General features: G+C 43.6%; 1 protein-coding gene across 3 annotated transcripts; it reads right to left on the reverse strand.

The window, feature by feature from the left end:
• Positions 1–2,112: 2,112 nt before the first annotated feature.
• On the reverse strand, positions 2,113–13,943 carry CHST4 (carbohydrate sulfotransferase 4). 3 transcript variants are annotated; one of them, XM_042920226.1, is made up of 2 exons: positions 13,164–13,943; positions 2,113–4,173 (listed from the first exon to the last, which is right to left on the reverse strand). In XM_042920226.1, the coding sequence occupies exon 2, from the start codon at positions 4,156–4,158 to the stop codon at positions 3,022–3,024; it is 1,137 nt and encodes a 378-aa protein (XP_042776160.1). In that variant the 5' UTR covers positions 4,159–4,173; positions 13,164–13,943; the 3' UTR covers positions 2,113–3,021. The 3 variants fall into 3 exon arrangements, with proteins under 3 accessions (XP_042776160.1, XP_042776159.1, XP_042776158.1); XM_042920225.1 differs by lacking the exon at positions 13,164–13,943 and adding an exon at positions 12,982–13,153; XM_042920224.1 differs by lacking the exon at positions 13,164–13,943 and adding an exon at positions 12,052–12,151.
• Positions 13,944–14,171: the final 228 nt, after the last annotated feature.

The raw sequence follows: 14,171 nt of genomic DNA on the forward strand, positions 1-14,171 counted from the left end.
AGTAGCATCCTGGCCACTCCCCACTAGATGCCAGTAACACCCCACCCCACCGGTTCTGACAACCAAAAATGTCTCTAGAAATCACCCAATGTCCCCTGGGAAACAAAATTGCCTTGGGTTGAAAACAACTGATATATATAAACTAGACTATCAGAGAGATATAAATCTAATTGTATCATTATGATCAGAAACGCCATAAAGGGCTCTGGATCTGCTGTTGAGCATCACCTTAATAAGGATGTTACCAGAAATGATGGAAGATAGTCCTTGAGAAGGCTAAAACCAGTGTCGTTATCAAGATATTCACAACTACCCCTTAGTGAGTGCTTGCTTATGTGACAGATGCTTGCTAAGCATGTTTCATATATTAACTCATCAGCCCTCCCAAGGGTTGCCAGAAGTCACTGCCACCCTTATTACACCTACCCTACAGTTGAGGGAACTGAGGCATGGAGATGTTAATGGTCACCCAGCTGGTAGGGTTACCCAGGCAGCATGGTTCTGGAGCCCATGCACTCATGAGAACATAACGATTCCTTAGGAGAAGGAAAAGCAATCAGCTCTGTACTCCAGGATCCCACAGAAGTGGTTCCTAAGGAAGTTGCTAACTTTAAGACAATTCAGGTGGAGGCTGGAATTTCAAAGGGGAAACCAGAGGTGGTTGAGTCTATTGCTGTCTTCCCCTGCTCCCCGCCAATGATCTTCACTCTGTTTGCACCATAACCTACTGCTCTGGACTTATTTCCAATGCTAGAGAAATTTCACTCTTTCACAGTTTTGGAAGGTTTGTAGAGGCAAGTAGCATTTGCTTGGAAGATCCTAGGCTCTTAAGGAGTGTCTAGAGTGGGTTAGGTTTGGATGTTAGAATAAATTCACTCCATTAGAGCCACATGTCATTGAACTTTGCCAGACCCAGCTGGCAAGGGTAGCTACTCCCATGTCACCAGTGCTACCACAGCCCGAGAGCTCCTCGGCAGAATCAAGTGTGAGAATTCCCATCTGACATCGGGCACACTTTATGGAGTGAGGACCATGTCCAAAGGGGGAGTGGGAAAAAAGGAAAGATGAAATGATGGTATCTTTCAGATTTGGCCAAGGTGAAATACTAAACAAGTTAGGACTCTGAGATTCCCTGGAGTTCCAGACAGATACAGACCTTTTTCCTATTCCTTCCAACTTGAGGACAGTACAATGTCAAAAGTATGCAACATGGATACTTGGCATATGCTGAAAAGACATCTGTCTTGGAGCAGGAAGGCAAACAGTGCTGCTGCCCCATGCAGGGTGTGGTCTTGCCAGGCTGGCCATGAAAGAATCATCAGGGTTGCTTGATCAACATACAGAAGCCCAGCCTCCACTGTGACAGATTCCAATTCCAGCAGATCTCAGGTGGGGCATAGCAAAATGAATGTCTAACAGTAGATTCTGATGCATAACTAGACTAGGGGTGCTGCAAAGACTGGGAGAAACAACCTCTGTTATGTGGACAAGTGACCAAGAAGAGGTGAAAAGTGCCAGCTATCCTAGACCTGAGGTCATCTGGCTGAGGATCACATTAAAGAACCCTTTGTTTGGGTGAGCTCAAGCCCCGCTTTGGATGAGCCCCGCTTCCCTCTCTCATTCTCTCTCTCAAAAAATAAAAAGGAAGGAAGGAAGGAAGGAAGGAAGGAAGGAAGGAAGGAGGAAGGAGGGGAGGAGGGGAGAAAGGGAGGGAGGGAGGGAGGGAGAAAGAAAGAAAGAAAGAAAGAGAGAAAGAAAGAAAGAAAGAAAGAAAGAAAGAAAAAAAGAAAACCCTTTGCCCAGACCCTTGAGTGATATATACAATATTATAGCAACTCACACCCTGCACAAGAACGGGAGTCTGGCTTAGTTGCTGATTGTCTACTTTCTACAGATTCTTTTTTTTTTTTTTTAAGTCTATCTTATTTATTTTGAGAGAGAGTGTGTGTGTGAGAAGAAGGGCAGAGAGAGAGGGAGAGAGAGAATCCCAAACAGGGGAATCTTGACACAGGGCTCGATCGCACAAACCATGAGATCATGACCTGAACTGAAATCAAGAGATGGACGATCAACTGACTGAGCCACCCAGGTGCCCCAGCAACAACAGATTCGTAAGAACATAATGTGATGGTCAGTATTGATCAGTTTGGACTCAGTTTATCATCTGACACCGAACACTGTCTTAGCATTTTTTTTAATGTGTGGGTAATAGATAATAGAAAAAGTATTTTTAAAAATCTATAAAGATGTTTGTGCTATCAGGTTAGGATTCTATAAGAATTAGTGTTTATTACTAAGTAAGTACAAAGCATAAAAGGGGAAACTCCAACCAGAATCCTATTTGGAATTTTAGTGTTAACAGATGGCGGCTTCACAAGTCAAAATCTTCTAGGTGATAGGAAAACACTGAGGGGAAATGATGTCCACAGGGGGCCCAGCCACACCATGAGTTTAAGAGCTCGCTCTGTTTGCTGTGCAGAGATCTTACTTTGTATTTGTGACAACTGATAGCTGTGATGGCCAGGCTCACCAGTAAGCATCCAACCCTGTTCTCTGTTCCCTTTTTGAATCTACCAGAAGCTCCATGGGCTCAGAGTTCATATCCCTGTGGAATATTCTGGTGGGCTCTTTGGCAGAAGACCCATTTCACTGGTTTTCCTGTCCCACTGGGGACAGAGAAGTTTATGGATTTACTCCACTGATACTGTGTGGTGTCAAATAGGGTCCCAGGCCCCAAAGTCTTTGAGGTATACACAGATAGGAGGGCCAAGAAGAGAAGAAAGGTGATACTTCTTTTTCAGCACTGTAATGTGCTGCTCATATAGGTTCCTGAATCTCTTCTTGGCATGAGTAGAGACAGAGATCTCCTAGCTTGAACATGTGTGGGCACAACCCATGCTCACATGTACACTGACAGAAATGTAATTAAGGCTCAGAAGACTTCAGTTAACATGGCTGAGGCTGGTGCCAAGTGGGGACACAGTCTCCTCAACCCTCTTGGTAGACTTACTTGGAGGGGGTCTAAGTAGACAGAAGATCCAGTGACAGGTTTCTCTGCTCTTGCTCAGATCTGACAAGGTGGTAGCCCAGCAAAGTCATGGTATCATTGCAGACTTTTTGAAGTCGAGAAACCTTTGCATAAGGCAAGGTCCATCGCCAGGCCTGAGAGACGTTGAGGGCATTCCTGGCATTAGTGTGGAAGGCATGACTACCCATGCCCTTGCCTCGAGTGCTGTTGTACACCCAGGTCTGGAGCTGGGGCAAGAATTTCAACCCCACAAATTTATACATTTGGTCAGTACGGCCAAGGGGGTCCCGGACCAGGTCCTCATAGCGTATGAGCATGTAGCGTTGCCTCAGAGCTGTGGGCAAGGACTGCACAGCCTTGTAGATCTCCATCTGGCTTTGGCAGATGACCTGCATCACATAGTAGGGCTGGTCCTCCTTCTTGAGTTTCTCCCCCTGCTGCCCCATCACAATGCGGCTGTCAGTCATGAGTTCCTCTGTGGTGTGTTCTCGAGAACGGAACACTGCCCGGGGGTCCCGCACCAGGTGCACGATGTGCAGATTGAGGGAAGGGTCTCTCAGCAGTGGGTAGAGCACTTGCAGATTGAAGAAGCGCACCTCCTTGAGCACCACGTGGCTATAGGAGCGACAGGCCTTCTCTACCACCTCAAAAGGCTGTTTACTGCACAGAAGTTTGCAGTGAGCCTGGGGTATGATCATATCCCGCGAGAACACATTGCAGGCAGGCGGGGAACACAGGGCCCGGCTGCCCTCCCACTGGAAGAGACTGGACTGTCTCCGAGGACCAGGTTTCATGTAGGCATCAAAGACACTCATGTCACACAGAAAAATGGCACGTATCAGATCCCTGGCCGCCATATGCAGCCTCCAGGCAGTGCTCTCTGTGAAGGTCATCCAGATGTGCCAGGCAGGTTCCATCAGGTAGAAGACATCCGGGTGCTGCCCAAAAAGCTGTCCCACAAAAGAGGAGCCAGAGCGCCAGGAAGACAGGACCAGCACATGCATGGGCTTGGGCTCCTCCTTCGTGGACAGGGAGTTGAAGTTGTGGCCATATAGATGGAATAATAGAGCAAAGATGGCCATCTGGGAAACCAGGAACAGCAGTGGCCTCATTTTTTTTGGCAGCATCATGCTGAAGTGGAGGACCTTAAGGAACAAGCAGAAGGGCTGTGTTAGGCTTCTGTTTTGGTGTCTGCCTTCCATCCGCTTTTATTCCCTAACCCCGAGCAAGGAGCAGCTAGAGTGCTGGAAATTTCTGACAACCAACTGCACAGATCCTTCTCTGAATCAATCCCTGTCCCTTGCAGTTAGTGTGTCAGTAAGTTCTATTTATCTTAGGCTCTTTACTTCCTCCCTGCTGGTCTTTCTTTTCCAGTGACCTACCAAAAATGACTGAGCTCAGTCATATTTGATCAACGTAGAGGAACAGCTCCACCCTGGCACCTTGGTGATACGCATGTTTCTACACGGGCCACTTAGGTAAAGCTTAACCATAGTCTGACCCAAGTTTTGGTTAAATGTCCTTCTGAAACTAAGGGAGATCAGCTGACTTATGAAGAATTACCTCACCCACCTCCCCTATCTTGAGGGAGGTTGCCATAGGCCATTTCTCATTACCTTCCTTCATCTCAAGCAAGCACAGGACTTTCAATCCCCTGAACAATATGGTTGCAGGCTATAAAAGTGCTTGGCTTGAGTTTGGAGTTGTCTCCTCAGTGGCAGAGCCAAGTATCCATGGCACCTGTCATCTGGTCCCCTCTGGCTTGGTCTCATCCTGTGGGACTAGGGACATAAGGAAGTGACCCAATGCTGACCTTACATCTGAATCTATATGTCGTGAAGTGTTGTCTCTTTAATAGCCAACCCTATGGACGTTGTGGCAAGCCAACCTAAGAGCTGTGGCCTGTTAGCCACTGTGCTGCTGCTTGGGGGAATATTTAACTGCTTGACACAACCTAATCAGGGCTGCTCAGTATAGATGGCCAGGTTGTATACTGTACAACCCTAGGGAATGCCATCTCATTAGAACTTTAAGATATTTATTATTTAAAATTATTTTAAAAAAAAATCTTTAAAACTCTGAGGGACACCTGGGTGGCTCAGTCAGTTAAGTGTCCTACTCTTGATTTTGGCTCAGGTCATGATCTCATAGTTTGTGGGATTGAGCCCCTTGTCGGGCTCTGCACTTACAACACAGAGCCTGCTTGAGATTCTCTCTCTCTGCCCCTCCCCTGTTCTCTCTCAGCCTCTCAAAATGAATAAGTAAACTTTAAAAAACAATGTTCTGGTAGGTGACAGTAAAGTATCTTAGTCCAACAGAATAAGAATGTCAGGATGATTTTCCAGCTGTTAGATGTTAAATACCTAGAGAAATTAGTTCCATTTAGTAATTCACACTAAGGCTCATATATACTGGTGGCAACCCTCAACTTAATCCCTTTATAATCAAGGCTCACTTTGTATGAAAAGACCATGGGAGTGCCCAGGTGGGTGGCTTAGCTGGTTGAGCACCCAACTCTTGATTTTGGCTCAGGTCATGATCCCAGGGTCATGGGATTGAGCCCCACGTCAGGCTCTGTGCTGAGTGTGGAGCCTACTTAAGATACCTCTGCCCCTCTTGTGTGCACACACTCACTCTCTAAAAAAAAATAAAAATTATATATATATATATATATAATCTTTTATTTTTATATAACATATACATTTTATAATTTTATATAACATATATAACATATATGTTTATATATTTATATGTAACATAAAATATGTTTATATATTTTATATAACATATATTTTATAATTTTATATATAATAATATATATAACATTATTTTTATATAACATATATATATATGTTAGTGTTATGGGTTAAGATGAATCTGGATCATCATTTTGGGTGACTTCCTAGCATAAATAACTATTGAGAGATAGAATAGCTATTTCACGTAGTGTAAAATATTAATAGTAGCAAGGTACTAATTTTTGTTTTTTTTAATTTTAATTTTTATTTTTTTAAAGGTTATTTATTAAATTTTGTTTGTTTGTTTAATGTTTATTTTTGAGAGAGAGAGAGAGAGCAAGTATGAGCAGAGAAGGGGCAGAGAGAGATAGAATCCCAAGCAGGCTCCTCACTGTCAGCACAGAGCCCAACCCAGGGCTTGAGCCCATAAACTGTGAGATAACGACCTGAGCCAAAATCAAGAGTTAGACACCCAACTGACTGAGCTACCCAGGCACCCCAAAGATTATATTTTTAAGTAATCGCTATACCCAATGTGGGACTCGAACTCACAACCCTGAGGTCAAGAGTTGCTTACTCCACAGACTGAGCCAGCCAGGCACCCACAAGGTGCTAATTTACATATCACTACATACCTAAGATATTCTGCCTTCCAGTTTTAACAAAGAAAATGTATCTCTAAACAGTAATTGGAGCTGGATTTAGGGTTTGCTGGTTTCCTGGTGACAGGTCTTATCCCTAATTTTAAAAGTTTTTAATAAGCAATAGTCACATGGTTCAAACTGTTTTAAGAAGTATCATTATCATGGACATTAAATCCACAGACTTAGAATTTAAAAGAAGGCTTCCTACAATTCCGCATGCAGGAAGGCAATAAGGCGGGTGCTTGCCAGCCTGAGCCTGTCCTAGTCCGAGTCTTTAACAGCAAGGGGAAATACTATGACAAGCATCTGTGTCTGTGGATGAAGCCTATAGTCATAAATTAGAAAACAGCTAGAGCTCTTTGTAAACAGGGATAATGACATATCTTGACAACGGGTCACAGTATTTTCCTGGGGGAAAGAACACCTAAGAATTTTACCAGTTGCTGCATCAGTAACCTCTGTCACAGATAGGATTTAAAAAAAAAAATTTTTTTTAATGTTTACTTATTTGAGAGAGAGACAGAGACAGAGCGTGAGCCGCGGAGGGGCAGAGAGAGAGGGAGACACAGAATCCCAAGCAGGCATCAGGCTCCAAGTTGTCGGCACAGAGCCCGACACGGGGCTTGAACCCACAAACCATGAGATCATGACCTGAACCGAAGTCGGATACTCAACCGACTGAGCCACCCAGGCACCCCACGACCTGAGATCTTGACCTGACTTAAAATTGACAGTCAGATGCTTAACGGACAGAGCTATCCAGGAGCTTTCTTTTGCAAAAGTTTCAAGTGGCAGCAAAGAAATCTACAATTCTTTCTTTTGAATTCTTAAGATGGTAACTCATTATACTGAGCTGTCAGCACAGAGCCTGACATGGGGCTCAAACTCACAAACTGTGAGATCGTGACCTGAGCTGAAGTCAGACACTCAACTAATGGAGCCACCCAAGCGCCCCTGCTCACAGCTAGGATTAATCTACCAGCTGGTGTTTTGTCATTACTGTACAGTGTAAGTCTACTTCCAATACACGTCCCCTATCTGCCGATTTCCCAACTTGCCCCCAGGTAGCAACTGGGTTCATTTTTTGTCTTTGCACATGTATACATAGTCTTAATTCCCCTCCTCCCCTTTATAACAGAAAAAGTAGCAAGTTATACACACCTTGCTTTAAAAAAATTTTTTTTAACGTTAATTCATTTTTGAGACAGAGAAAAACAGAGCATGAGCAGGGGAGGGGCACAGAGCAAGGGAAAGAGACACAGAATCCAAAGCAGGCTCCAGGCCCTGCCTGAGCTGTCAGCACAGAGCTGGAAGCTGGGCTCAAATCCACAAACTGTGAAATCATGACCTGAGCCGAAGTCGGATGCTTAACTGACTGAGCCACCCAGGCGCCCCTCCACACCTTGCTTTATAAACTTTATGTTTTGCTGAACTTTCCATGGTAGCACATAAAGCATTTCCTCATTCCTTTCCTACATAGATTTCTGTTATATGGATGTACCACGATTTATTTAACTAGTTTCCTTGTGGTTAGGCTTTTGGATTGTTTCCAGCTTTTTTTGTCCTTTCAAAAACTTCAGTAGTGACCTTTATGTTCATACATCATTACATGTGTATGTAAGCTAAATCCCCAGAAATGGGATTGTGGAGTCAAAAAATATGGAAGTGTATAGCTTTGATATCTGTCACCCAGATGACCTTCATACTGATCATAAACCATCCTGTATATCCAGAGCTGCAGAGATTCTAGAGGGTAGATTTTAGAGGAGGAATTGGACAGCCACAAATATGACTCTTGAAGTTTATAACTTGCTTCCTGAAGAGATGGAGCATGCTTTGCCAGTATGTGGGCTTCCCTTGGAAGTCCCCTGAACCTTCTGGGAAGTGCGTATTGACCCAAGCCAAACCTTGTATGGCAGGGGCACAGAAACTCTTCTCTTCCATTCATTACAACAGTGTATTTCCTCCTTGTCTGCCAGGATCCGGTGAAGATCATGTCTCCTTCATGGCCCAAATCACCGTGCTATATGCCAGGGAAATGTCAATCAGCAGTAATTCCTTTATTGGCCCTGAAGGTTATAACAGGACCAGCTAAGATATACGCTTAGGTGTTTTAAACTTGAGCCCAAGAAGAAATGATTAAAAACTAGGCTATTATTAATAATGGCCAAGAATACCCCCGTCTACCCCCACCCCCAAAGACTGAGGAAATGACGTTAGCAAGATATCTTCTCCCAGAGGTAATGTAAGTATGAAGGAAAATTGGAAAGAAGATAGGAAACAGCACAGCAAAAGAGACAAAAAGTAGAGAAGGGAAGAATTTGACCCATGCACACTTATAAGGAAACTGATAGAAAGTTATATGGCCTGTAGGCCTCTAGGGCCTATAATCAACTCAAGAAAAAGCTAGCACCTCCTAAGCATTAGGGATATAGACTTTTCAAAGTTAATACTCTCTCTCCCCCATGCTGGCTTTGGGCCAACTCAGTATCCTGAGTGGGATCAATGGCCCTGAGTCCTCCTTGCCTGCCAGTAGCTCCTGGCCTCATGCCCATTCTCTCTCAGAGCTGGAGCCAGGGCTTCTAACTCTGTCCCCAGTTGTCCTCAGGCTTTAGTTATCCATGGTTCTCAGGAATTCCCATGGAAACCCTTTGATTCTGTTCTCTCCTTTTTTTTACCATGAGCACTCACCCTGGCCAGAAAGAAAATATGCTTTCATAAAGTGAGTCCCATCTCTTGTCACTGTGTTGGGTCTAGCCAGGACAGCCAGGGAATACTGTAGGCGAAGCTCATTTCTGCAGAGACTGTAATCAGCCGTAGAGATGGCTTGAGGGCCTGGGAGAAGTGAGCAGATATGGCTCCATGAAGAAAGGGCAAGTCAGGTTTTTTATGGCAATCTCTAATCTAACCACCGCCTCTCCCCCACTGTCCTGCACCAACCTCTTCTGTAGTCCTTGGAGCTGGTAGGCATTTGTGAGAAGTGTATGGCATGAGATCTCTCCATTCCAGAGACCCTAGTCCACCTTTCCAAGTGTTCTTTCCTGGCTGTTCAGTTTCTCAAATTCCACCCTTGCTGTTGTCAGAATCTGAGGTCTGCTCATCGCTAGCCTGGTCTTTGATGGTAAGTAGCCTCTGTCTTCTGTTTCTATTCTCCATCATCCACTGCTGCCAAAAACTATCATTTTAAAGCACAAATCTATTCACTCCTCTCCTTGAAATCCTTCAATAACTTTCCAGTACATATAGGAATAAATCAAAATCCCCAAGTCTTGTACCCCAGAGTCCTTCATGATCTGATCTCTGACCCCCCGTCAGTCCCCTCCTTTTTGGCACATGAGGCTCCACACTTTACTTTCAGGTCTTTCAAAGTTGCCTTGTTATTTAGAAGCCCTTCTTCCTGAGATTTAGTTGTTCCCCAAACTTTCCAGTACCATCCATCTCTCACTCTAAATAAGTGTAGGTGAATGTCTCTCCCACTGGGCCGCTGTAACTTAAGGGTAAATGGTATGTCTTATCTTATTTACAGGTACATGAAACTTATAACTGCTTAAGGCTCTTTAAACACTTGTTGAATAAATAATAGTTGGATATGGGGTGAGGCATAGTCATTGCTGGAGAGCAGATAACTGAGTGGGATTCACTGAGAGAAAGAAACTTGTGCTTTAAAATGCACAGATGTCTCTTTAGTATCAGTTACTGAAATTTAGGTGAAATACAAAAAATAATAAAATAAAGTGTAGGTGATTCCATTGAGTATTGAGCACAGAACCAATACTACCTCAATTACATGGAGCAAGATATTAAGAAAGTCAGAGGCATAGGTTTGATAATATGGTACAGTTAACCTTACTCCAAAAAAAAGTAGTTTCTACACTGAATGTGTATTAATGAAAACTAGAAAAAAATTATAAACATTAGTTTTTTTTTAATTTTTTAAAATTTATTCAGAGAAAGACAGATACCATATGTTTTCACTCTTATGTGGATCCTGAGAAACTTAACAGAAACCCATGGGGGAGGGGAAGGAAGAAAAAAAAAAGAGGTTAGAGTGGCAGAGAGCCAAAGCATAAGAAGAGACTCTTAAAAACTGAGAACAAACTGAGGGTTGACGGGAGGTGGGAGGGAGGGGAGGCTGGGTGATGGGTATTGAGGAGGGTACCTTTTGGGATGAGCACTGGGCATTGTATGGAAACCAATTTGACAATAAATTTCATATATTGAAAAAAATAAAAAATAAAAGTTTATTTTTGAGAGAGAGTCAGAGCATGAGTGGGGGAGGGGCAGAGAGAGAGAGGGAGACACTTGGTGCTGACAGTTCAGAGCCCAACGTGGGGCTCGAACTCATGAACCAAATCACGAGATCATCACAAGATCATGACGTGAGGGAAAGTCAGACACCCAACTGATGGAGCCACCCAGGTGCCCCTCATGAACATTATTTTTAAAAAATATTTATTAATAAGGAATAAAGCCTGGGGTGCCTGGGTGGCTAAGCCTCCAACTTTGGCTCAGATCATGACCTCACAGTTCATGTGTTTGAGCCCCACATCAGGCTCCCTGCTGTCAGCACCGGGCCTGCTCAAATTTACCAAAAATAAATGAACATTAATGGGGCACCTGGGTGGCTCAGTCAGTTAAGCATCCGACTTCGGCTCAGGTTGTGATCTCACAATCCGTGGGTTCAAGCCCTGCATCGGGCTCTGTGCTGACAGTTCAGAGCCTGGAACCTGCTTTGGATTCTGTGTCTCCCTCTTTCTCTGCCCCTCCCCTGCTCACACTCTGTTTTCTCTGTCTCAAAAATAAATAAACATTAAAAAAAAAAAAAAGAAATGAACATTAAAAAAATTTTTTTAATGTTTTATTTTATTTTTGATAGACAGAGAGAGAGAGAGAGAGAGAGAGAGAGTGCAAGGATGGGAGGGGCAGAGAGAGAGGGAGACACAGAATCCGAAGCAGACTCCAGGCTCTGAGCTGTCAGCACAGAGCCTGATGCAGGGCTTGAACCTACAAACAGTGAAATCATGACCTGAGCAGAATTGGATGCTCAATCAACTGAGCCACCCAGCTGCGCCCACAAAAAAAATTTTTTAAAGAAGAAATAAAAACTATATTGGAGGGCATGAGACTACTCAGACTACTTCTCTTGTCTAACTAGCTCAGGCAAAGAAGAAAAAAAGGAGAAAACCCTCATCACATCCTACCATCACTGTCCCCCAAGAAGGAGCACCCATGTCAGGCTCAGGGGCCATGAGGCGCCAGGGTGGATGACCTCAGCCTGATTCCAGAGGGCCGAATAGTGGATGACCCCCAAATGGGTACTGTGTAGCCTTTTAAAAACAAAATGAAGAATTCTGAGGAAAAAATTAACAGACGGCAATTTAAGAGCCCTGGATTCCACCCATTGGCACATTCCTAATTTAGATTCCCCTGTGAGATTGTGCTCCCATAACCCGAAGTTAGAGATGGCATAAAATATTTTCACAAACCGAGAGATGAGAGCTGGCTTGGGGAAAGTGGCATCCACACATATAGCCATAAACCCAGGAAAACCATGGAGGTAAGCACCTAGGAGAAGGTGACCTTATAATAACAAACACTAACCAGACTAAAGTACAAAAAGGTCTGGACCCCAGTTCCTCACCATTGCTGTGACTCCAGTGCCAACAGTAGTGTCCGGACATAGTAGGCACTCAAGAAACATCTACTGAGTGATGACTGAATGACGAACATTTGTAGAGTAGTTTTTCCTGTTTGAGATGCCCTAATTGATCCGGGTAAGGAAGATGGGGCAAGATATTTTTATTTGGCACATATAAATGTGTTTCAATTCCAACTAGAAGTTCTAGACTTGTCTGAGTCCAAACAAGACACAAGTCTCTTCTACTCTGGCTGATGTGCTGGCTTCATAACTTAATCTTATTAACTTAATCCTATTTTACATCTGAATAGTAGCACTCCACAACTTTGAAACCCCATTTGTCAACAATCCAGCTAGATATACAGGACAGTGATAAGCCACACACCTATTTTTCAGAATAAGTAAGCTGAACTTTAATTGATTGACTCAATGCTGGAAATAGCTCTACCTGAATCAGACCCCAGGTCTTTTGAGTCTCAGGTCTGAGAGCTTTCAATTATCACATCACACCTCACTTGAGCTAGAGAAAATCTACAGCTCTCTGAACCTCCTGCCTGCCACGCTCCAGCACCTGATCAGAGAAGCCACAGGAAGTATAGAAACTTGAGCTCAGAAGCCAGGATCTGAACAAGTTAGATGCATTAGGGGACCATCTACAAAACATGTATCAGGACAGCCCTACTGCCATTCTAGGCTTTTCCAGATCCTTTCAGGAATGGAGCTGCGTGGGGTTGAGGAAGGTGCTGGCAAGCAGCTTGTGCTTTTTTGAGATTTTCCAGGTGATTCTGATTTAGCCTCCCTCCACAACCCCCCTTCTCCCATTGCCATTAAAATCCCCAGCAAAGCTGTTGGAGGTTTTCTGATACTCCGCTCCAGGAGCCCCAGGACAGTGGCTCTGCTGTGGAGGTGATACAGAGAAAACTCTCTTCTTACCTTGATAATAGCTTAGGCTTCTCCACTGCTTTAGAGAGGCTCACTCCTAGCCAAGTCGTACATTTCTCTTCTGACTCACCAATTCCCCTATCGGCTTCCTCTTCCTACTTGCATTTTGCATAACCGTCCCTACTCAGAACAAATTCCACTGCCCTCTCCCTTCTGCCAAAATAGTGACCCACCTTCCAAGACGGTGTTGAGAAAGCACTCACTCCTGGGTAGCCTTGATATTTAGCAGCTTTAACCCTGAGAAGACTCAAGGGCTGGGAGATTCTGCTCGAGGTTTGCTGGGAGAAGCCAAGGAGGAAGTGTTCTCCTCAGGACTGGGAGCCGGAAAGTAGGGTCCTTGAAGGCAGCTGCAAAGGTTAACTCCCTTAGGGCAAAGTAGAAAAAGAAGGGCGAACCCTGGAGACCTGAGAGATGAGGTCGATAGGGGAATCAGACACAATTACTAACCCACAAAATCTTAAACCTTACTCTTATACCTTAATCTCATCTCTGTTGCAAAAAAAAAAAAAAAAAAAAAAAAAGAAAAAAAAGAGAAAACTTGAATGCTATTTCTGGATTGTACCTGCCTGCTCACTCCACTGGATTTAGGGAGATAACATTTTTGCAGCCTCTGTGTCATGTTCAACATCTTCATTGCTTCTTACAGGAGATTATAATTAGATAATTACCTAGATGTCATAACTAAAAGTATGGGAGAACATAGATGTATTGGCATTTAGTTGGGGTACAGGAAAAATATTACCCCCTCAAGACAAAAAGAAACAAGTTATTAAAAATTATAGCTTCTTGATAGCTGTGTGTCCTTGGGCAAATCACACAACTACTCTGAACCATTTTACATGATTTTTGTGAGTGTAAACAATAGATGAGAAAACTCAAGTAAATGTAAACCATGGCCAAAATGCCACTGAAATGCATTCAGACATCTGGCTAAGTCCTTCCACCCCTCTGAGCCCTAGAATATCAGTGTCAAATATGTATCTACTTTATTGAATTCTTGTGAATGTTAGGGTAGGATTAATGCCTGCAACACCCCTAATACAATGTTATGACAATGATGAGTTAAAAAGTGGTAGTTAATCCCAATACCTCTTTCTTCTTGCTCAGTTTCTGGCTCATTTTCTAGACTTTGAAAGAACAGGCAGGGAGTTATAGGAGTTCTAGGATAATCTAGGAAATAT

Source organism: Panthera leo, chromosome E2 (assembly GCF_018350215.1).
Source record: "Panthera leo isolate Ple1 chromosome E2, P.leo_Ple1_pat1.1, whole genome shotgun sequence".
Lineage (NCBI taxonomy): Eukaryota > Metazoa > Chordata > Mammalia > Carnivora > Felidae > Panthera > Panthera leo.